We start from the raw sequence: 24,682 nt of genomic DNA, 5'->3' as shown, positions 1-24,682 counted from the left end.
ACTCCTATGTTTCACACGTTCACCAGTTTAACTAGGGGGTCTCCTATATATATTCATGCCAATTGAATCAATTGATTGACTATATTGATTGACTATAGTCAATCAATTGATTGACTATATTGCATTATTGATCAGAATACAATTTATTCTTATCGTATCATTTTTCTCTTGTTCTTGAGCTTTCCATTAAGCCTATAGATATTGGGTGGCTACCTTCATAGAAAAATCTTATAGTTTTCTCCATGGGTGAAGGGAAGCATTAACTTCTATCAAGCAACATCAACATTTTACAAGGCTTCAAGGTAAGAAGATCATAACAAAGGTATAACTTGTTAATTATACATTTCTTTAAGGTTTTTAGCCGCTTCCCTGTAAGGGTAAGCTCTCTTTACTAATCATCATTGTTTTAGTGGAGGTTAATTCCTACCTTGGGTTTTACTTAAGCAAACCCCTATATAGGCTAACATTTTTTCAAACTTTTTTCCTGTGTAGGTTCTAGATTTGACAACAGAGAGTTGCAGATTTGTAGAGTGTAGACAAAGACACATAATTTTGAACTCTGAACAGGCGAAAACCCCTAGTTTATAGAGCATCGCTCCAATGATCGACACTTTTCCATTGAAAATTTAGGAGAATGATCTACATGGCACACAAATCTAGAATCTATACATCACAACTAACAAAAACACCTCAATTCTAGGGCAGATCGCTCTATAGTTTGACACTTTTAGGTCCATATTTTACACATAGGTTCCTTTATGTATCTCATTTCCATATTTGAGTATATTTTTTATTTTTTTATTCTATATCTTTCTATTCATGCTAAATCTTACAATTTTTTTAGTTCTTCCATCATTTATTGTCTTCATCACATCCAATCATATATGCGTACATTGAAAGGTAAACCTATTGTAAACTCATCAAAGTCGAACCACAAATTAAAAACCCACAAGCAAACCAACAACACCAATAGAGCTTTAAATCAAGTGAATGCAAATGAAACAAATACAATATACCTTCATACACGTGATAAGATTGACTTTATCATTCTCTAATCCTTTAAGACCTTGTAGATAGTATTATTTACTCTTCACATTAAGCTTTAGCACAATATGGCATAAAAAGAGTGAAGTGTGGTTGATTGATGATGCAAGCATGATGCAAGTACACCAACAAGAAAGCAATGATAGCTAAATGGATAGTATGAAGCTCTAAACAAGTACTCTATATGCATATTAGGTAGGTGAAAAATGAGGGAAAAGGCCTATTTTATAGAAATCTTCAAGAAAATCAAAGACCTAGATTAAGAGAGTAAGAGATGAATGTCATGATTAAGAGGTGAAGAGAGAATGAATAAGATTAAGAGGTTAAAATGGATGGATGAATGAGATCAAGAAGTAGAAGAAATGAATCATATTGAGAGGTTGAATGAATGGATGGATTAGACTAAAAGGTTGACTTTTTGATAGGTGTTTAGGTTTAATGAATGGGAGACGACACTTTAGTTAGACATGAAAGGGAGAGAGTGAGACAATTTTCATATGATTGCAAATTTAGATTATGATCCATGTGAACAAGTTGGAGGGCTAGGATTACATAGAAGAGGGTACTGAATTAATTACTTAAATAAAGTATTTATTTGATTAATAGTTGAACAAGGTGGAATAAGAACAGTTAAAAAAATAATAAATATTTATTTAATTATCGAAAAGAAAAGGCTAATGAACTAATTAAAAAAATAATTTTTTTTATTTAATTAATAAAAGAAAAGGCTAAGGAAATAAATAAATAAATAAAAATATTTATTTAATTAGTAGAGGAATAATAATAAAATAATATTTATTATTTAATTAAGTTAGGACATTTTTAGGTGTCTAAAATATCAACACACAAAAGAAAACAATCAACCAAAGTGCCCAACTATCCCAAGGGACTGAAGTTGGGCCTAATTGGTTGTTATACATTGAAATTAATGGGATTGGGACCGACTCCTAGTTTGCATGTTTAGACTAGTGAACCCCCCATTTCCACCACTTTTCATTTTGGTGAACCCAACATTGCTTGCATAATTTTTTATTTGGGTGTTCAAATTCAAGTTCAATTAAATACAATTTTTGAATTTAGATACATTAATTCATCTTGTATGTGCTTTGATCATCATTTCTTTAGCCCACATTTCTCAAACAAGTGGTTAGTTGATCATTTTATCGCTATATTGTATTGTTTAGTCACTTGTTTCATTGCTATAATTGCATATTACTTGTTACTTGCTTGTATTATCATTCAAAATTATATAAAAGACATTGAGAGCATAAAACAATTACTTTTCCTTGGCATCTAGCCTTTCTTCTTTGTTTCTTATGAGCAATTGTGTGTTGCTAGAGCTTGTTCTTGTGTATGTGTTTCATAAGCCGTTGTTTTGAATCCAATATCCACATAAGAAGAAGTTATAGACTTGTGGCTTTATTGTGGTTTAAACACTAAAGGTGTTGAGTATGAGTTGGTTGACTTATTTCCACCTAGGAGTTTGGGTGAATCCTCTTCTCTTAATCTAGCACCTACCTTGTCTAACATCATCAAGATTCCTTCTCTTCATGCTTCTCACGACGAGGATGACTCTTCAATGCAAGTGTTTAATGAACAATTGGTCAAGATTGACAAGCAATTGGAAGATCTTCAAAAATTCGTGAGCCAAGAACACTTCGTTGGAGAGCCAGTCCCCTTTATCGAAGGTTTAAGGAGGTTGATTCAAAATGATGAAGATGGTGTGGATGTTCAATGTGGTATAGCTCACATAGTGGATGATAACACTATGAAGCTAGCTAGTTGTGCAGAAGTGCTTGGACATTCCACTCCTCCAACCTAAGTTGAGATATTTATGCCTTTTCCTACATCTATAGCCAATGTTTCTACATACACATCTTTCATCATGGTTATTACTGCACAAAATGGTAATTCTATCCATGTTATTAGTTGGGGGAATCCTATCAATCAATATGCTTATATTCCACTTTCAACCAATCTACCCTTTGTTTCTCAATCATCTCCTCCACCCAACTACCACGATGTTCCATCCACTTATCATACTACATCTTTCAATCCTTCATCACAATCTAATTGTTGTCAATTCAATTCATCCATAGAAGCCTCCGTAAACCATTTGTTACAAAATGTTTCATCATTACAAAAATAATTAGCTAACATAACCCAATCCAAATCCACTATCTCTATATATTCAACAAGTAGCCAAGTTTCCATTGATATCCTTTGCACTCCATTTCCATAACACATTGAGGTTCCTCGATGGAGAAATATCATGGACATGGTGACCCTCACACTCATGCAAAAAGCATTTTCCACTTTATGTAGTGACTTCTTCTACGATCAATTGCTTCTTACAAAACTCTTCCCTTGATCTTTAAAAGACAAAGCTTTGGAATGATTTTTCTCCTTGCCTAATTATTCAATTGTTAATTTTTAGCAAATGGTAGATGCCTTCATTCAAAATTTTCAAAACAATATTGAGCCACAAGTTAATTTGACTAGTTTATTGCATTGTAAACAAGGCGTGAAGGAAAAAATAAATGAGATCTATATGTTGTAGGAATGTACAAGCCTTCTAAATAAACTGATGTAAGTTAAAGTATTATCTGTCACAAATTTTAGACCTTGATCATGCTTAACAAATAGTTATCGCCAATTCTTAGGCTTAGATTTCAACAAATATTTCTTCACTATTTTGAGTCTACTTCCATTTTGGAAAGGGTCACCCATGAAACTAAAATTAAATTTATTGGGATATTCCCCTTTTAAACCTTATTGTGCAAGCGTTCTATAATTTCCTTGATGAGTTTTCAACATAGATGGATAATGTAAAAGTTTAGGTATTTTTGTATGGTAGCCCATGCATGGAGTGTAAATTATAATTGACTCTTCTATTGTCATTATTTCTATTGAATTTTATACATATGATAAAGCTTTGAATTTCCATGGTGGTTCCTATTACAAAAACACCATGGCACATGCATAAAACTATTACTTCTGAAATAAAGCAATCAATAGTTTTATATTTTTAAGGTTATTGATGTAAGGAATTTGAATCTTTTAGGCATTTATAGGTAGATTGTAATGACCAAAATGAAGAGAGAAGGATTTTTTCATGCAGACAATGTAAGAATCATTGTCAAATGTATGATTCATAGCTTTTTAATTTAAATGAATGAAGTAATTTTTTTAGAAGAAAAAAATATAATTTTTTAAAGAAAAACTTGAAGCACAATGTTTAGCTTTCATCTTAGGTAATAATATTTTCAAATTCTTTGAACATTTTTTTCATTTATATTTTTAAGTGAGCCAAATCAATCACAAATATCATTTATCATAGACAATAGTAATGTTTGTTAGTTCAATTGATATTTTTTCATCTCACTTTCAACATTTCCATAAAAATATATTTTGGATTGAAGGTTTGAATTCTAAATAACTCCATAAGTTTCTAAGTTTGTAAGATATGATAATGATATAAGGAAACAACAATACTTTTACTCTAGGAAGTGCGTAGGAAAACATTAAGATTGACATCTATTTCCTTTTTGAGTGGATGATACAAGATCTTCTACATGCTTGCTGTAGTTAGTGTAAGAAGGAGTTGGATTAATCATGATCTGATTAATATCTTGAGCCAACTTGCTCTTATAAGGTCACTCATTCTGATTTGTTTTCAGTCAACCTTGGGGAGATGGAGGGATACATATTACTTTGCAATGCTTTCAATGCATTCCTTAAAATGGTTATCTTGGGTCTTTGAGATTACATCATGTATGCCTTTAGGGACAATCTACTCGCCATGCATTAGATTCTACTTCAAGGGGTAACAGGTTGTATGATGGGCCAAAAAATGTCATTGATGAGACACTACATACATAATAACATAATTGCCATAATGGTGCTAGAAAATGTCCATAATGATGCCCATGAATATGATAGTGCTTTGATGAGCCAACATGCATAACAAACCACTAATATAGCTCAAGTGTCCTCTCAAATGTTGTTGGAGGTGACCATTTTGTAATTGATTAGAAACAACACAATCATGTATAGTTCTTTTACAATCGTAATAACTTGATTTAGACACAGTGATTAAACATATTAGCTAACTCATGTGTTACCTTATGTTTGGATATAACTAATATCTTGAGAATTTTTAATTTGGATGGATATAATTAAAAGATGAATGTATAATTTTCCATTCTATAAATTCTTGACTTCAAAAGTATGCGATGACATTATAACAAAACCAAATGCATTATGTTATGGTTATTTGTTATTTGAATCCAAACATAAGATTTTTTATTTCACATTCACGAATTTATTTGATTATGGTTTGGGTTCAAATAGGGTTACACAAACATATAGAGTAAGGGTTACCATTCAATTAAAGTGCCCTTGGTCTACTGGTGAAGTTGAATGTCTCCAAATGAACCAACTAGGGATCAAGTCTTGTTGAGTGCAAGGCTCTGACATCATAAGGGATGATGGTGGGATCGTGCCCCAGAGTGCTCACAGATTTTAGATTTCATGCCTTTACTAGATTGCCATGCTCGCAAGTCTAGACCTCCATAAAAATAAAATAAAAAATATACTCTTTGATGTATTTTACATAGATTTTTCTAAAAATAGATATATGCTAATATTCATCTAATAATAAGAAATAGATAAATATGAAGATATAAATAATAGATAGCTAGATAGAAGATATAAATAGACCTCCAAATTGAAATCTCCAACATCTTTTAGACAAATATTTATGATATTTTTTTCCATTACAATCAAGGAGGACCCACGAAGATTTTTATTTTGTATTTTTATTATTTTCCCTTACAATCAAGGTGGGGCCCAAAGATTTTTATTTTTTATTTTTTAAATAAATTAGGGCCAGTACAGCGTTTCCCGTCTCCTGCGATCTAAATTCATGTGAAGGCCTAGTTTTAAAGACTAGATTTTTAAACCGATAAATTTGAGGGGCAAATCAAAGGCCGGCCATTGACACATGCATAGTGACGACGGGTATTGTCGGTGGAGGTTACCGGAAACCGGAAGACCTTGGTCTTGGCTTCATCTTTCACCTCTCCTCCTCTCATACCCTATTTCATTCTCTCCCTGCGTTTTGGGTTTCAGCTGAAGTGGGTAAATTGGCCCAGGCATTCTATCAGCTCAAGCTTCTTCATCCAGGTAAAATGATTGCAAGAAAAGTAAATGTTACCCACTTTCTTCTGTTCTGTTTGTACATTATATACTCCTGTAATGCTGTATATTGTCAGGCCACGTTCCTTTTTCTTTTGAGTTTCAACTGTATTCTATCTGGCCAGTTGATTTTGTGGTTAAGGGATTTATTTTAATCTCTTACCAAATTGTTTTGCAAAGTTTGCATAGTAAAAATCACATTTTGGGCATTGTTAGAGATTTGATAATGCTTTTTTCGCGAGGTATCGAAGGATACCCAGATGGGTTGCTCCTACTAAAACTTGTTTTTTTCCTAATAACATTTTGTTATCTTACAATTTTTAGAATGTACCGGCCGCTGGGTTGTAGAGCTAAAACATTATGCGTTATGTTCTTAAAATTTGTGTTTTGTTGTTATAGGATTTAAAATCTGTCTTAGCTCAGAAAGAATTTACTGTGCAGGTTCATATTGCGAATGCATCACAATGAAGTGAAATTATAATGTCTGTGTGCTGAGTAGGGTTTTTGATCTGAATTTCATAAATTGGGGTTTATGTTTAGTTTTTTGGTGCGTGTAAACTGGGTTCTTCTGTTTTGGGTTTAGGGCTGTATTTTAGTTAAATAAATTACTGTATTGGTCCGTTTTGAGAAAACGTTAACAGTAAATGAAACGAATTATCTGGCTGCACTGCAATATGTTTGATCTGAATTTCATATATTGGGTTTTATTTTATTTTTCTGGTTAAGAGTTTTTGGATTCTTCAAAATACATAGATGCTGGGTCGTAGAGGCAATGATATACACATTTTAGGTTCAGTTCTGTCTTGGGTGGAGGAAAAAGGTTGTCGTATGGTTGTTGTAGGATATGGACCCTGACTTGGTTCAATGATAAATTATTGTGTTGGTTGGAGAGTGGGTGGAGAGTAATTAAAATGTCATTGTTTCTGTTTTGGGATTTGGATTTGAAAATTTATTGTATTTCTTCATTTTAGGAACGAAATATCCAGGTATACTGCTGTATGTTTCGTTTGAATTTCATTTATTTTGTGTAAATTTTGTTTTCCTTGGTCAATGTCTGATTTTCAAATTTATGGCTAGTGGGTTGTGCATTCAATGGTCTTCACGTTTTAGATTCAATTTTTAGCTTTTTTAATATATTTCCTTGGGGGTGCAGGGTTTTCTGATTTGTTTTCATAATGTACCCTATTTTGTATCTTTTTGTGTCAGTTGATATTGTGAATGCATTACAATGAAGTGAGACAATTTCTGGGTGATGTATAGTATCTTTAATCTGAATTTTATTTATTAGGATACTTTTTTTTTGTGGCAAGTCAGATGTTGTTGCTTCTGTTTTGTAATTTGTGAATTTTGTTTTGGTTTAGAGCATAGTTTTTTTAATAGGCCTTTTTAAAGATTGTGTTTGGCAATTTTTGCAAGTCTGCTAAAACTTGTGAGTCTTGTCTGTCAGATTCAGCTGAGTATGCAAGACGTGGCTGTCAAACTTGGCTGAGTTAGCTAGTTGAGTCTGCAGACTTGTTGAGGTTGGCTTGGACATTGATCTGTCAATGCTTGCTGAGTCTTGATAGTATGATTCAGAGAATGTACAATTTTATTTCATTCTGTTAGTGAAAACAAAGTGAAATAAAATATCACGGTGCAGTTAGTTCAGTATGTTTGAGCTGATTTTTATATATTATTTTAAATTTAAAAGTTTGGACCATAGTTCTATAACTCGGGGAGTTGTCACATGGGAGAACTTGTGAGTTTTTTGGCAGAGGAATAACTCATTGGCTACCTGGAGATCAGTCTGTTAAAAAAACTTGTAAATTTTAGATGGAGTGATCAAATTGATATTTTGTCGGATGTTGAAAATTAAAATTGATAAGAATATTAAAAATGACTTGTTGTAATTGTCCTTATGGCCTTGAAGGCCTTAATCCACCCCTTGACCACACGTGGAGCACTGTTCCTCAGCTCTGCTTGGAGCCGCTGCACCCAGGCCCAGACCCTTTCTCTGATTTTAAAATACAAAAAAAAAATGTTTTGAGATGTGCCAGAAAGAACACAGATTTTCTTTTTTCCTTTTTATTTGGTTTGAATTAATATAAACAGCTGATTTCCATGTTTTTATGTATTAACTTTTGTCGGTAGTTTTTAGTTTTTCCAGTTAAATTTTTGAGCAATTGAATTCCATATATAATTTTCATTTGCTTAGTCAATCTCAATTCCCAGTAACGCCTGATCAAAATGGACTTATGTGTTCTCTAAATATAAGTTGCCAAATTAGCTAGATCAGGCACCGATTTCTTATATGGATATGTACTAGAATCGGGTATATTCTGGAAACCATGCAGAATCAGACAGTGTTTGGTTTTTTAAAATCTGAAACGCTTTCAATTTTATTTTGCTGAATACCAACTTATCTGCCATTAACATGTTGATTTTGGCATGATTATGGGCAAGTTTCAAAATTTTATTTACTTCCTCGAATGGCAAAAACCCTAACTCATTTACAAATCAGCCGCGGACTTGTAAAATATTTGTTTCTCTGCGATTTTGACGCGGTTTACTGTTAGAAGGATGGGAGTAGCAATTCATGTGCAAATCCAAAATTGTGAGTTGCAACTGCTGTCAAAATCATGAGTTGCAGGAAAAAAGACACCTCACTGATTTATTGACTAATTTTTTTTTATTATTTTTGCAATTTTCTTTTTAAAATGAATAGTTTAAATTGTAAAAAACAAAAAACAAATTTGTGAACCCTATTTTTTTGGTCTTGTAGTTTAAAATTAACTTTGAAGTCTAATAGTTTTGACTTCTAAGTTTTAATTTTTAATATTGTATGTGGAATTATAATTGATAATAAATTGTAGGTGGTTTATTAACATAATAATAATATTATTATTATTATTTTTTTTGATCGGTAATTGGCCGAAGCCTGAATAGCTTTTGACTGGAACTATGAACCAGTGGGGACACAGTAGGGGGCCCCATCCCCATTACATATCTTTGAATGATTATTATTATTCTATTTGATTAGATTGACCCCAAGACCTTCCCCATACTATGGAAGGCCAAGAGTCACAACTTAGAATTCCACTTCAGATGTCCCTATTGGGAATTGAACATGGGTCTCCACAGTGAGAACCCAGTGTTTTAACCAGTTAAGCTCAACCCCTTGGACTAACATAATAATAATATTATTATTATACATACAAATTAATTTATATTTATAATTTTGAACAATAAATAAATATTATTGTTTCATAATAAATAATAAATAATAAATATAATAATTTAGTTTATGTCTAAATTTGTTTTTGCATTTCATGCACTTTTAAATTATATTTTGCCTGCTTATGTAATTTGGGGCTGCCAGCAGCCAAGTTTTCGGCCAATTCCAAGTTTGCAACCTTTGGACCATGTGTTGGGCTAGTGAGAATATGTTGTGTTATATTGTTAATGCTTTACAATGAAGAGATATAAAATATCTGGATGCTGGGTTGTGTGCTTGATCTGAATTTTATATAATGGTGTCTAAATTATTGGTACTGATGTGGGTAAAAGGTGGTTGTTTATGTTTCAGTCCTCAGGAAGGAGTTGTTTAAGGTTAGAAGAACTCCGATATCGGTTCATTTTGGGAATGCATGAGGATGAAGCAAAATGAAATATCTGGGTGCTCTTTAGTATGTTTGATCTGAATTACTATGAGTTAGTTTTTTTCCCCCTGGGCAAAGGTTGGAATTTGAAAGTATGTGGCTACTGGCTTGGAAAGGCAAAAGGTTTCATATTTCTGAATAAAGATATTCTCTTTTTGGGCTGGGGAGGTTGGGAAGTCTGTAAAAATTGCAGATTTTTTGTTACAGGTTTTTTAATTTTTCTTGGTTCAGCGACAATTTATTTCATTATTTCATATAGTGAATGCATTACAATGAGGTGAAATTAAATATCTTAGTGCTGGTTACTTGGGGTTTGAAATTATTTTCTTGATGGCAGAAGGTTTGTTGTCTCTGTTTTTGTAGTTGGGTTGTTTTGGGTTACACATAAGTTACTGTGTTAGACTGTTAGTTCATTTTGTGAGTGCTTGACAATAAAGTGAAATGAAATATCAGGATGTGGGTCAGTATGGTTGATCTAGGTTTCAGATACGGTCTTTAATTTATTTTTAAATGTGGGTAAAGGGTTGCAGGGTTTCTGTATTGGGATTTGGGCTGCTTTGAGTGAAAAAGAAGTTATTTTGTAGACATTGTGAATGCCCTGAAGCTAAGTCACAGAGTTTGCTGGATTTATCTTAGAAATGGAAATTTGGTGAATCACTAAAAAAGCCCTAAAATTTGTTCGAAATTACTGTTAGTTTGCTCATGCAGCTGTACAGTTTTCAGAAGCAAAATACTAGGGTTTGCTACATCATGTCAAGGAAATACTGAGGGATGCGTCAGTTATGCAACAGGTGTTTGGGGTTTACCACGTGATTGGCATCAAGGGTTTTCCAGATCTGCAAGCTGCAGCAAGTCAGAGAAACAGATCTTCTCCAATTTGTTCTCTGTCTGGTTGTGCTGTGCCCTTTCTGTATGTTTTAGGGTCTTTATTCTACCATGACCTGATCGCAGTTCTGAGCCTCCTAGTGATGGTTTCTTTTGCTATGCCCAAGCTCCATGTTGATTCTCCCATTGTTTGTGATAAGCCAAAGATTGCTTCCATTTCAACATTTCATACCTGCAATGACCATCTTATTCACCCATACCCGACTTTAAAGTTTAAAAGCTTGAAGAATAACAACGATGTGCAATTGGTGCCAAACAATGGGGACTTGAGGCAGCTATCAGATAGATCTTTGCACGAGATGTTAATTTTTGAATATATATATGTTATAAAATGTTATTAGTATTTAATATATTTTTATTTAGATTGGTGTAATATAGTTAATACAAATAAAAAGTGCAGCTTTATATTATTTGAACTGCAATTTTTTTCTGAATCTGATCTGATGGCAATATTATTCTGAACTTATTCATATTTGAATGCGAGGACAAATACAAACCTCGTGACATAGCCATCGAGCATCTAGGAGCAACGTAGTGTAATTGATCTGAATTTCTTCTATTAAAGGTTTTGAACTGTTTGTCTTTATTTTGTTGGAAAGTGGCAGTTGTCTTTCTATTTTTTGATTCCAGTTGTTCTGGGCTGGTGAGAAATTATCGCATACATTTGTAAGGTGGATGCAACTTGCCATGTAATGAAACATTCAGCAGCAGTGCAGTGTTCTTGATCCCGATTTCATATGTTAGGTTTCAGTTTTATTATTATTGTGACTAAAAGAGTTGTGGTCATAATGTGTTTACATTATTTGAATTATGACATGAATTTTATCAGCTGATGATCTTGTTCCAAAATTTTCATTGTCAAACACAAACACACACAAATTGTATGACATAACCACTAAGCATCCAGGAGCATTGCAGTGTGATTGATCTAAATTTTGTGGATTAGGATTTGAATTGCTTGCCTTTTTTTTTGGAAGTGATGGTTGTTTTTCTGGTTTGGTGAGAAGTTATCTTATAAATTTGTATGGTCAATGCAACTTCTAATGTAATTCAACATTCAGCAGCAGTGCGGTGTGTTTGATCTGAATTTCATATATCAGTGTTTTTTTTTTCTATTACTGCAAGTAAAAGATTGTGGTTTTCCCGTTTTAGGATTTGGGTGGTGTTGGGTTAGTGAGAAATTATGGAATTAGCTGATAATGTGAGTGTAATATAAACATCCCAGAGTGGTGCTATGTGTTTGATCTGAATTTCATATATTAGGTTTTGGTTTTTTCATTATTGCAAGTAAAAGATTGTGGTTTTCTTGTTTCAGAATTTGGGTGGTGTTGGGTTAGTGAGAAATTATGGAATTAGCTCACAATGTGAGTGCAATATAAACATCCCAGAGTGGTGCAATGTGTTTGATTTGAATAAGTTGTATGTTAATCTAGTGATCCCATAGTTGGGGCCTCCAAAATTTATTTGAAGGTTTTGTTGAATTAACTTAGATGCTGTTTGTAGTTAAATGATATCAAGAAGTGTTCAAATTATGTAGCTCTCTCATTGGTCTTTAGAAATCTACATACAAGATATCCCAGAACTTGTGTAACAATTTTTAACCAAGTGCTAGCTTTGTAATGGTCTTAAGCTTTTAACTTTTTAAAATATTTATCGGAAATTTGGTTGGTTGCTTGTGCTGAAAGTATTTTCCAAACAATAGTCACTTGGATGATTTGTGGGTAAAATACAACCTTTTGTTTTTTGTGAATTAACACATTACATGGGATGCCTTGGCCCCAAGAACTAAATTTGGAACAATATTCCCCTCCTTGGGGTTTTTTTTTTGTAAGTGTTAACTTGTCACTTAGCCTCGGGTTGTGGATTCATTGTAGTGCCATGACATGGAGCATTTGAGAGCAATGGTACTATGACGTGGTTAAATTTAGGGGTTTACATTTCGCCTCCCTTTAAAATGGTGCCGTTACTAAAAAGAAGTTATTTCAAAGAACAAAATTTAAGCATTTGAAGAGATGAAGGGAGGAAGTTAGATGCCTTAGTTGATTGAAGGAGAATGGAGAGAGTACACGTGGATAAGGGGGAGGCAAGATGTCTCAACTAGTTAAAGAAAATTAGAGATAGTAATGGATATGGATAAAGGGACAAGACACTTCACTTGGCTAAAGTAAAGTAGAGATAATAAATGGATATGGATAAGGTATACCTTCTCAAGAAGCCAGGCAAGTAGAGAGAGCATGGGTTGTCTTTTGAAAAAAAAGAAAGGATAGAAGCAGGGAAAGCTGATGAAAAATGAACGACATGAAGTTGGGGGGGGGGGAGGTTAGGGGTGGTTGGATAAATTTGCCCAGGCATTGGGATAGGGATTTTAGTATGGATTGATAGTTTGGTAGGGATTGATGATTAGTTTTTGATGTTGAAACACGTGAAGAGATTTTTGATGGGCTATAATTTTTGAGGGTAATGAACATTAATGATGATCATAGGTACATGTGAGGAATCAGTGGGGAGATTCCAAATATATTGAGCAACTTCTTTGCTATAGCATTGGTCACGATGCACGTAAGTATAAGGACTAGGGTAATGATGTGCCAAATGCATAGGGGCTGATATGTAAGTAGACCTATGATCTAATGCACCATGATATGGAAGACTATGATGGGGTTGTTCATGATATGACGTAATGAGTGACTCATAAATATAAGTGACAAAAGAAACACACACCATCAAGCAAACAAACATGCATAAAATGGTAAAAAAATAAATAAGAATTTCCCCTCGATCAAGTTGATGCAATCAATTGATAGATTTTGATAATGATGGTATTGTTGATGTGGTAATGATATACCTCGAGAACAATGAGAGGATTGAGAACGAAATATCCCAATAGTGATGTAATGATTTGTTTAGAACTAAACATGGTTTGTAGCATGATGACGAGTAAAATTGCAAGATGTTGGATGATGAGATTTAGTTGGGGTTTTTGTTTTGCTATTGTGTGGTTGGCCTCATTGGGATGGTTATGCTAGATTGTGCTAGGGATTTGGAGTGCTTTCACATGGATGAGTTGCTTTGGAGATCATGCTTTGGATTTGGATTACTTTTAGGTAGCCATTGCATTGCTTGGGCTGCTATCTCAAGCGGTAGTCGATGATGGGTCAACACATGGCTGGAAAAATTGTTTGGGGGAAAAATTGAATTTTCAATAAACTTAGAAACATATAAAAATAGAGATAAAAACTTGTAGATATTTAATATAAGGGCGTTTTTACTCTAGAGAGACAGAGAGCAAATAAAATGAGTTTAGTTCATAAAACATAGAATATGGATTTATCCATTTCTTTTGTCGTTTTTGAACCTCATTTAAAATAGAGATCACACTATAGTTGCTAGGTTATTTGTAATGGTACAACAATCGAGATGAATATGGTGCAAACACACCATTTAAAAAAGAGATGGGCACTTGGAGATGTCATATATAAAAATGCTAAAAAGTAAAAAGTTTTAAATCTATAATAATAAACGTTAAATAAAAATCAAGTCTAGTCTAAAACCACTATAGTAATTTTAAACAAAAATATTAAATGATAGAATTAAAGTAGACATTTAAAATATAAAAACAACCAAAAAATATTAAAATTAATAACTTGAAAGTATTAAAATCAAGAAATAAATAAATTAATTCAAATATATATTTTTTGATTGGTAAAGATGGCTCAAGGGGAGCCATACCCAATATACTAAAATTCAAAATTAAATATAACATATTTAGCTGTCCAAGGGAGAGTGATTCTAGCATGATATTTTGCTTGTACATTCTATTAACTTGGAGACATACACACACACATATATATATACATTCATAAACACAGACACATATTGATTGCTATATTTAACCTTGCAACATGGCAAAAACACCATCCTCACCAACACCACCTTAATTTGAGCCCAAGCTGTTTTTGACCATAGAAAAAGACTAGTTGGCATCCAAAAGGGGCAAAAAATATTTGCAATTGCCTTTGAAAATCAATGGCCCATTTTATCTTTGAGTATGCAAGTGTCTTTATCAACAACCACCACCTTGATTGTGAAAGAAACCCAAGGGCTTGCAAATTGTGGATTGATGAGGGGCCATTTCCCAATGTATGAGTAGAAGGCCAACCCAACTATTGCATCGTCAAAGAAGTCATTTAGACCATCATGTTCAATGCTGCTGCTTTGATGACCTTTTGTTAATGCACAAATAGCCACTTTGGCCTCCCATGCATCCAACAAGACTGCCACAAACATAGAGATGTCTACATGACCTTGTACATGTGATTGGGAGTGAGAAAAACATTGCCCAACCCCATCTTGATTGCATATAACACAATCCTTGAATTTGTTTAAACACCTTTTTTAGCCTTAGATCAAACACCTCTCCTTTGAAAGCTATTTTGGCACTTCTTGGCTAAATGACAAATGGTGGTATCCATCTTGAAAGAGAGGAGATGAAAATGCCACCATTGAAGGAAGTCTTTTCAATTCATTTGACAACCGGGAGTGTGGAAACATAATTTCATTCCTATCAGACATGCATCAACAAAGAGAAAACAAAATGTAGGTAAGACAAAGGACACAAAATATATGATTAATTATGGACAATTCATTCTACTTGTAGTGAAGGACAAAAGATTTAGTGCAATATTCTACCATGCTCTAGCTGAGCTTGCAAATAATAATCTCGAGACATGTCTATCGACACATTCACTAGTTTGTTAGTGTTATCATTCTCTTCTTTGAACATGAGGCTAATTCTTAAGTCTTTGAATATGTCAAGGAGTATAAGGTATTGCCTTACAAAACATGCTCAACTTCCAATTTGGGGTTTGATGCCTATGCAGAGCATTGATTGAACGAGCAAGCACCAAGCTTTTACACAAGGCCACGTAGGGCAACATGGAATTTAGGCTCATTATTTGTGTTTGCTGAAAGTTTTGTTGTCATGAACCTTAATCAAATTTTCTTAATTGTTTCTTAGAATGCTGTTGGTCATTGACAAGTTCGGATTTCCTCTAGCCGCACCATCAAAATTGACACTGTCAAAATTGAGTTTATGCCACTTTTATTTGCAGGGGTCCATCTTACGTATGCTTTAGGGTTAGAGAAAAGATTAACCTTTGAATTGGCTTCGTACTTTAATTTGAGTTTTTATTATTTAATCTTAAAATTTAAAAAACTAGAGTTAAATTTTTAAAAACAAAAAGGGAAAACTAAAAATTAATGAAAATATAAACTCAAAGGGTTTATAGTTTGGGGCATTACATGGTTGATAAGGTAAGCCCAATTTCAATCAATGTTGTTCGACTTCACTTGCATGTTTTGTTGTAAATTTGTCAAGGCTACAACTTGTGTGGCCAAAAACAAAGTTATATGCACATTTTGGAAAACCAAAAACAAAATTATATGCCTATTGTGGAAAATGAATCCCATTTTACAATCAATGTTGTTTGACTTCACTTGCATGTTTTGTTGTAAATTTGTGAAGGCTACAACTTGTGTGGCCAAAAACAAAATTATATGCACATTTTGGAAAACCAAAACCAAAATTATATGCCTACTCTGGAAAACCAGAATGCAAAGAGAGAGAGAGAGAGAGAGAGAGAGAGAGAGAGAGAGAGAGAGAGAGAGAGAGAGAGAGAGAGAGAGAGAGAGAGAGGCAAATTCTAAGGGGAAAAGGAAAACATAACAGATGACAAAAACACTTGTGGAACACTAGTTCAAACTTTGTTTGTCATTTTGTACTTGGAAATTTGAAATGCACTCATAAATTTCAATCATGAAGAAAGGTATGATTTAAAACAAATGAACTCGCCTACTAAAACATTTGTCAAAACCTTATATTAATAAAACAAATCACCAAATAGTAAAAAATAACATGTTTGTTGTGATTTTTTGAGGGGAAATCAATAAATTAAAGTGTTTTGGGGAAAAATTGTGAAAACCAATGATTCATGATTTTTACCATTAATTGTGATTTTTTGCAATTTTTGCTTCTTTGGGTAAAACTAATGCTAGAGACCAAGTATGAATGTTGCATTGAATGCAATTGGGATGGGATGGATTGAAGGAGTTTAAGAGGTGATCTCCAAGGATTACATCACGTAGGAATAACATGCCCTTGATATATTATATTTATGATTTTGCATTGCAATATGCATTGAGGGAGAACAAGATTTTAGTAGTAATTGCAACAAATGATTGGACATTATGAAGTGTCTAAAACATGTTTTTAGCATTTTGCTCTTGTTCTTGTCAAGGTAAAAAAAGGGAGGATGATTTGAGTATGATGACATGGTTATGTGGATGTGATTGATAGGTATTGTGGGATGGCACAATGTAAGGGATAAATATGATGGAATGGAGCTTGTATTGAAGTGAGAGATTTACATAGGCATCCAATTTATGTATGACACCCAAAAATTGAGTTTTTTCATGGTACTTGCTTGAGATGCAATGATAATCAATTTCGAATGAGTTTTGAACTTTTTTTTCTTTATAGTATTTAGGTTTTTAAGATTTCTCAATTACTTTTGATTCTATTGCTTCAAGCCTTTAAGTGTTAAGTTCATGTCTATTTGATGTAGTTGACCTAGATGCAATTGGCACACAATAGTATCATACCTTGCATAATTGTTTTGTTAGGATTATTATACTAATGTACAATTCACATGTTGTGATGCTCTTTGATAGTTGTGTTGGGTTTATTTGAATGTGAGCATCTCAATAGGGTACCACCATAGCCCTCATGGTAAAGTGCCCTTCCTAAGATATGGTGGATTTGGGATTTTTTGATTAGGGTGTGCTTTGATTTGGATTTAGATTTGGGTATGTAGATTCAAGAATTTTGGATTTGGATTTGGACATAAAATTTATACGCTTTGATTGGGATGGGGCTTTTTGAATGTGAAGGTAGTATTGGAGTTTAGACATGGATTTAGAGTTGGGATTGGACATAGGACCAGCAATCTTATTGGATCATGAAGCTTTGCATGCCAAGATCAATAGTAATTGTGAAGGTGGAGCATACATGTATGTAAAGTGTGGTTGACATTTTGCTATGTGTCCTTATTGCTCTTTGGCATCCCTTTTGCTTTTTGGACTCGTGCCACCTTTTATTATTCATTTTGATTTTGCACTTGTTCTTGATTTGGCGCTTGATTTTGATTCTTTACTTTGTATACGTATAGCATTGTTTGCCCTAGTCAAGGTGTTTAAGATGTTGGAGATGAAGTTTGATGGTATGGGTAGAGGTGCCAACAAAGTTATTAAAGGGGGCTATGAATGGTTTTTATTTCAATGTTTGCATTGGATGAAGTTGTCTCAACAATCATTGAAGCATCACTAAGAGGTTTATATCCAATGCTTCAATATCCATGATTTGGATACACTAGTACAAATTCTAGGATGCCTTGCTCATGAAGATCTAATCCTTTTCATTTGTATCTCATGAGTTGACATATTTTGTTTGATGGGATATTTGTTGCTTTTGAAACATGATTCTAGCCCATTAGTGTATTGCTAAGAACCATTTTAACTTGCCTTTTTTTCATTTGCGAGGAAACTTGCTTTGATGAAGATGGTTGGATGAAGGTGATATTCATAGTTGTACCTTAATCAATTATATGCTTAATGTTATCCATTTTGACTTGCTTTTACTCATGCTTGATGTGTTCAAGAGCTTGATTGCCGCTATGCTTTTTTATTTGTTCAATGGGGAGAATATTCTCCTCATGGGAAGGGGGAGTTGTGGGATGAGAAATAGAATTGATGTGGTGGTTTGGGTCTCGTGAGATTTGGTTATTGTGGATGGAATTAATTGTAGTGTTTTGATCTTGATTTGGGAATAGGCAAGGTTGATTGTGCTTTGGAATATAACTCCAATAGCTTCTTTGACAAGATTGATGTACTTTGTTTCACTTCAAGGTCCCTTTTGTGGATTAGATCCTCAATAGTCTTTTAGCCATGCACGTTGATTAGTGGGATTCCTTTGAACCTTATGATACTTTTGGATTTTATTGATCTTATGAAATGTCTCTGTTTAGCTTGCCATATGGGTTGATTTGCTCGGATCATAGTTCTTGGATGATCTTGCATATGCTTAATAGCTGTTGAATTGATGATATTTTTTGCATAATATCACTTGATATTGGGTTCCAGGAGCACTATGAGGCTCTTGGACAACTTGACCATGGTTTGAATTGATAACCTCATTGCTAACAATATGTTTGTGCTTTCTAAAGCATGATTACATTGATTTGTGGGTATAGTTCTTCAAATGCATGCTTTTGGTTAAGGTTCCTTAGTTGTAGTCCTTGGTGAACATTTTACATTCCTAAGTTAAGTGGGATAGGATTAGGTTGTAATTTGGATGATTGATTAAGTTGTTAATTGCATGATAGGATTGTGAAGGTTTTGATGGTGAAGGATTTACATTGGGAGATGGAGGCTGCTAGGGGCTTCCGTGAGGTTGGGAGTTCAAACATGAATTGTTTATGCAGACCATGTTAGAACAGTGTTTCCCTTCCTAAGATTACCATAGGGATAACCCTACTGGTAGGGTGTTCATGGTTGGACAATTATGACCTGTGGTAAGCTTGCTCATAATGATGTTGTAAAGAGTTTCATCATCAAGACTATCACTAATCATTATGTTCAAAGGGATCAAATGTATTAGTCAAATACATGTTATGGTGTACAAGGCTCTCATCATCATTATATGTAAAGGGATTGTTGGACTGGTTGCGTCGAGGGGATTCGTCAAAACAAATTTGATGTATTATCAAGGGGATTTGTCTTGATCTAGAAGACTATCATCAACGTAAGTTTTACAAATGTAGCTCTAGCTTCTTAATATACTTGAAGGTATGTGAGGCCCAATTCTATTAATAGAGGGATATTTCTGTGGCTTGGTGCAAGAGGGTAACTCACTCTTTGTCTTCACTTTGTAAGCTTAGCCAAAAATAACAGAGGTCACTCAATGGGAGAGTCTTTTGATTCTCTTTAAATTTTTTGTAACCCTTTGCCATAACAAAGGGTTGGTTGTCACTTGGTGATGAAGTCCAAGGTAGGTTTGCTAAAAATAAAAATAAAAAGTGACTTGTTTTTGATCTCCAAGATTGTCCTAAGGTTTGAGGAGAAAGTGTACACAAGTTCTCTTGGGTGAAGCAAATGGGAAGGGTGTTTGTGATCCTCAAGTTTGCATTGTGGTGCCAAAGGAGAGCATACACACTCTTAAGCTACAAACACAAAATTTAAGTTAAAGAAGAGGTGTCAAACAAAGGTTAATTTCTTTTATTAAAAAGAAATATGTGTGAAAATGGTTTTGATTTTTGGTCTTTTGATAAATGAACTTGCAATCAAGAAGCATTAGTAGCTTCTTTATAGTTTGTATTTGACACACGATGTATTACAGGGGCATCCCTTATCCATATCAATTTACTAGTAATATTCCATATCCATTTATTAACTCCATTTTCCTTTAGCTAATTGGGCCATCTTGCCTCTATCTTATCCATGCACTAATTCCATTCAACTCCATTTTGACTTGCATACATTTTATTTTTCATTGAAACAATGCCATTTCTTATCCATATCAATTTACTAGTTATATTCCATATCCATTCGCTAACTCAATTTTCCTTTAGCTAATTGGGGCATCTTGCCTCTATCTTATCCATGAACTAACTCCATTCAACTCCATTTTGACTTGCATATATTTTAGTTTTCATTGAAAAATGCCATATCTTTTAGCTGCGATGTTATTTCAAAGAAGGGCAAAATATAAATTCACCATGTTCAAACTATACACCTGACGTCGCTGCTTTTGCTACTTTTGACCCCATACTAGGCCCAATGTAATCACATTCTTGTCATATCTAACATCATCCAATAAATTATATAAATCATATTTATTAATTTAAGTAACATCCTAAATGCATTTGTCCAAATCTTCGTCTAATCCTCCTATTCATGGGATAATCGTGTCACAGCCACAATTTAAAATTAAAATAAATACAAATCACCAATCTGAAGTCAAACTAACATTTAATTTTTGCCATCAAAGCAATTAGACTAATCGTAGCCACCCATCTCCAACCACCCTTGATGGTTTACTTCCACCTCCAATTAGAGCAGAATTGGGTGCCTCCTTTTGGTGCCTCACAAAGATTTTAACCTCTATAAAGTGCAGCCTTTAATGGTTTTAAGAAGCAGCAATCAACAGCAGCAAATTTGGAGAAAGAACTTGTAGGTAGCTGTAGAGGATTGGCCAAGAAAAATGTAGAAAATCATCTTTTGAAGAGGATAGGAATAAAAGAAAGTGATGAATGAGTCTGCAGGTGTGTTGGTAGTGTTCAAGGAAGTCATGAGAGATGTGAAATGAAAGTTAAAATCAGATTTTGAAAGAGAGTGAAGCCATGAAGTGCCTAGAATTAGAAATATTGTAAAATTTCTGAATTTTGTTTTCTGTTGAAATGCTCCATGTATTTAATTGTTCTTGAGGTATTTTGTTGCATGAATATTTAAGTGAAATTTGCAATAAAGATATTTTTTCAGAATTTATTTTCGTATAGTGACATCAGAAAGAGTCCAGCACTCCCGATTCTAATTGGAGCTTTTATGGATTGAGCTACTGGCTCAACAGGATGAGCCAAGGGTGGAACTTGGGGCATTTGGTTGGCTATCCAAACCATTTTTCAGTTTACCACTTCACATGATTAGCATGTATCATCAATGCAAGCCTCCAATTGATTGATCACAGCATATTACAATGCTTGACATGTATTATAATACTAATTGTGTGTTAGAAATTAGAATGCTCAATTGAATGCATGTATTCTGAAATCACAGAATGTGTTAGAAGAATGCCTGATGTGCATTCTGAAATCACATAAATTTATCCGTGTCGTAAAATGGCGACTGTGCAGTTATACTATGCTATGATGGTTACACTTGTAATGAAATGTGAATGACCTTACATGTATAATGAAATGCAAAGCTTCTTGTTCGTTTGATTTCAGACTGAGAAGGATGAAGGAAACAAAGGCCAAAAAGGGATCTGCAGCTACAGAGACCAAGAATAGGAAGGCAGCTGATAAGTATGTCTAATTAACATGGCAAAATATGTTTTTAGTTTCAAATATCACCATAATTTGTAGGTTCAACTTGCCCTTGCCATCCACAAGGTGTAGATTATTTTCGTTCAATATCTATGTCTTAGGACTAAATTTAAATGGTATTCATCTTTGAAATTGTCAGAAAGAAGTCTCTCAGTGTCAAGGAGACAAATTCAAAGAAGAAGCCATCACGAGCAGAAGCTAAGGCCAAAAAGGACCCTAACCAACCTAAGAGGCCTCCGACTGCTTTTTTTGTGTTCTTGTAAGTGGCTTTAACTAGCATCTTTGAAATCTGCAAGTTCTGTTGAATGTTATTCTTAATTAATTGTCATATTCTCTGTTTATGTGTAGAGAGGAATTTCGAAAAACCTTTAAAGAAGAGAATCCAAATGTAAAAGGAGTAACAGCAGTAAGTGACAAGAGTTCATCTTTCTTTGCAACTTCACCTTGTATTTGCTTGTATTAAATCTATTTTTATTTGCTAGTTATGTATCTGGGTTCTGAGATTAGTTCTACTTTTGCAGGTTGGCAAAGCGTGTGGTGAAAAATGGAAGGAAATGTCTGAGAAGGTGTGTAGTTTTTTGTTTAACAGTTTGACTGAATGATATTTATGTGTTTTCTTGCATTTAAGATTTCTTTGGTGATTGTTGCAGGAAAAGGCGCCTTATCTTGCTAAAGCTCAACGTTTGAAGTCTGAGTATGAGAAATCCATGACATCATACAAGAAAAAAAAAGTCAGTCTACTAAAGTTCTTTAATTTCATTTGTAAAATGCATTGTTTTGGCTATGATAGGTTTATATTTTCTGTAATGTGTTGTCTTTTTCACTTCAGGATGAAGCTGAAGAAGTTGCACAAGAGGAATCTGAAAAGTCCAAGTCTGAGATAAATGATGATGAAGATGATGAAGATGATGAAGAGGTACACATCCTTGCCAGTTTGGTTATCAAAATTGTTCTCCCCCTTTTCTTCTGGTGTAAAGTCTTCTTAGCTGACTGCTTTTTCTGGTGTAATGCAGGAGGAGGACGAGGAAGAGGATGATGATGAGTGATTGTGTTGAAGTGTAGCAGAGATATTGGCAGCGAGAAGATTTTCATTTACTGTTCTCTTGCCAAATCTTACTTAATGACAGTAGCCAAAATTCTCGTCTCTGTACAGCATGTTATTTAAAGAAGTTTTTGAGCCATTGTAGCTTGGCTAGATAGCTGTAAAGTAAAATCTATCAACATTTATTGATATAAGCACTTTAGTGTTTGGAGCCTAGTCCACCATCAATGGCTTTGATATTTCAATTGTTGATTTTAATTACTATTAATCACTTGCAGAAAGCACTTTTAAATATGATTTTGCAGGTAGTTAAAGATGTTTTTGTGCATAAAATGGAGTATTCATGGAAGTACTTTTCTTCTGTCATCAATTCCTTTTTTTAAATAAAAATTTGGGAAATATTGAACTGCATCTTGAACCTCCAAATTTTCTATGGGGTAGAATGAAAATGTTCAAAATATGATGGGATGTCAGATGTACATGAGCTAATCCCAATGTCTTCTGCCTAAGAACTTACAAATATTGTTTTATTTTCTTATTTGCACAGATCAGTGTTCGTAATTTAAATGTAATCTTATGTGGGTCCTAAAGACGGATGCTGGAAAAAGTTTCAACTGTCTATTGGAAAAAGGTTTTTTTTGTGAACTGGTTTTCTGATGTATTGAGATTTATCACCATTAAGTGCCATACCTACTTCTGTAGGTTGTAAATAGACATTTTTAGTTCAAAAACATGTTGCTGCTGATAAAACAATGTTTGTTCTGTGGCAAAAAGCTGTTGATCTTGATTTGCTTAATTTAATTTTAGCTTCTAGTATTCATTGCCCTTTGCATGGTTTAAAAATGCCATAACATTTCTGAAATTTAAGATTTCACGTTTCTGCAGTGCAGTGTCTGATAAAATGGTTACGCTGTGAGATCTCTGAATGTGTTATTGTATTTGAAGTAACTGTAACAAGTGGATAATATTTGCAGTTTTTATATTCAGAGAGGTAATATGTGGAATTTATTGACATTATTTGTTCATTTTTACAAGTATATTTTGAAATTAGATATAATGCTATTCAATATAGCTAATTAATAACATTTGCTACTTGGATTTAGTTTTACCATTTGTACAGCCTTTGTGCAGCTTTCCTGGGGTGGTTCTCAGTGTTAGTCGTCTCATCAATTAATTATTATTTTTTTTAACTCCAAATAAGCCATGGACTTTAAAAAAAAAACGAGTCGTAGCATTTTTATGAACTTTGATTGATAGTGAACTTAATTTTATTGAAAATAATATCCTCATTCAATGAAGAATTGTTCATCGGAATCGAAGGAAAAGAATAAATGCATATTAGATTTAGTGTCAAGTAGACTGGGAAACAAAAGAATTTGCGTCAACTCTTTGTAAAGCAATAATTATTCTAAAAAACTTTCGTAGGCTTTAATTATGTAACAGATTCAACTTCATCCTGTAACACGTTTACAAAATGATTAATCTTGTCTTGCAGCCTGGTGATTTTTAAACTATATTCTGTTATTCCTGGCTCTGTAGGAATTGCATGTTATTTCGAATTAGCTTCCATTGAGACAATTACTTCTGTATTTTTTCAGTAGTATTCAGCATTATATTGTTGGTGTCGGAAATAAGCCACACCTGGACTGACGATGGACTGGTCCAAGAGGGGCCAGTAGTTCAGTGGTAGAGCACTCCAGCAGCGTATGGAAGCTCCT

General features: G+C 33.8%; 1 protein-coding gene across 2 annotated transcripts in view; it reads left to right on the top strand.

Annotated features, from left to right (window-relative positions):
* The window catches only part of LOC131077162 (HMG1/2-like protein), a 35,386-nt gene extending 12,106 nt beyond the window's left edge, over nt 1-23,280 (top strand). The window contains exons 1-8 of one of the 2 annotated variants that reach the window (XM_058014599.2): nt 6,013-6,231; nt 21,824-21,901; nt 22,062-22,181; nt 22,271-22,328; nt 22,444-22,488; nt 22,573-22,653; nt 22,752-22,838; nt 22,936-23,280. In XM_058014599.2, coding sequence (XP_057870582.1) covers nt 21,834-21,901; nt 22,062-22,181; nt 22,271-22,328; nt 22,444-22,488; nt 22,573-22,653; nt 22,752-22,838; nt 22,936-22,968 — 492 coding nt within the window. In that variant the 5' untranslated portion in view covers nt 6,013-6,231; nt 21,824-21,833 and the 3' untranslated portion in view covers nt 22,969-23,280. Of the gene's footprint in view, nt 1-6,012; nt 6,232-21,823; nt 21,902-22,061; nt 22,182-22,270; nt 22,329-22,443; nt 22,489-22,572; nt 22,654-22,751; nt 22,839-22,935 lie in introns of those variants that run through there. The other variant, XM_058014598.2, reaches the window with a different exon arrangement.
* The last annotated feature ends 1,402 nt before the right edge of the window (nt 23,281-24,682 follow it).

The sequence above is a fragment of the Cryptomeria japonica genome, chromosome 9 (genome assembly GCF_030272615.1).
Source record: "Cryptomeria japonica chromosome 9, Sugi_1.0, whole genome shotgun sequence".
NCBI classification, from domain to species: domain Eukaryota; kingdom Viridiplantae; phylum Streptophyta; class Pinopsida; order Cupressales; family Cupressaceae; genus Cryptomeria; species Cryptomeria japonica.
The sequence above is the reverse complement of the archived record's forward strand: the minus strand, read 5'-3'. Positions and strand labels throughout refer to the sequence as shown.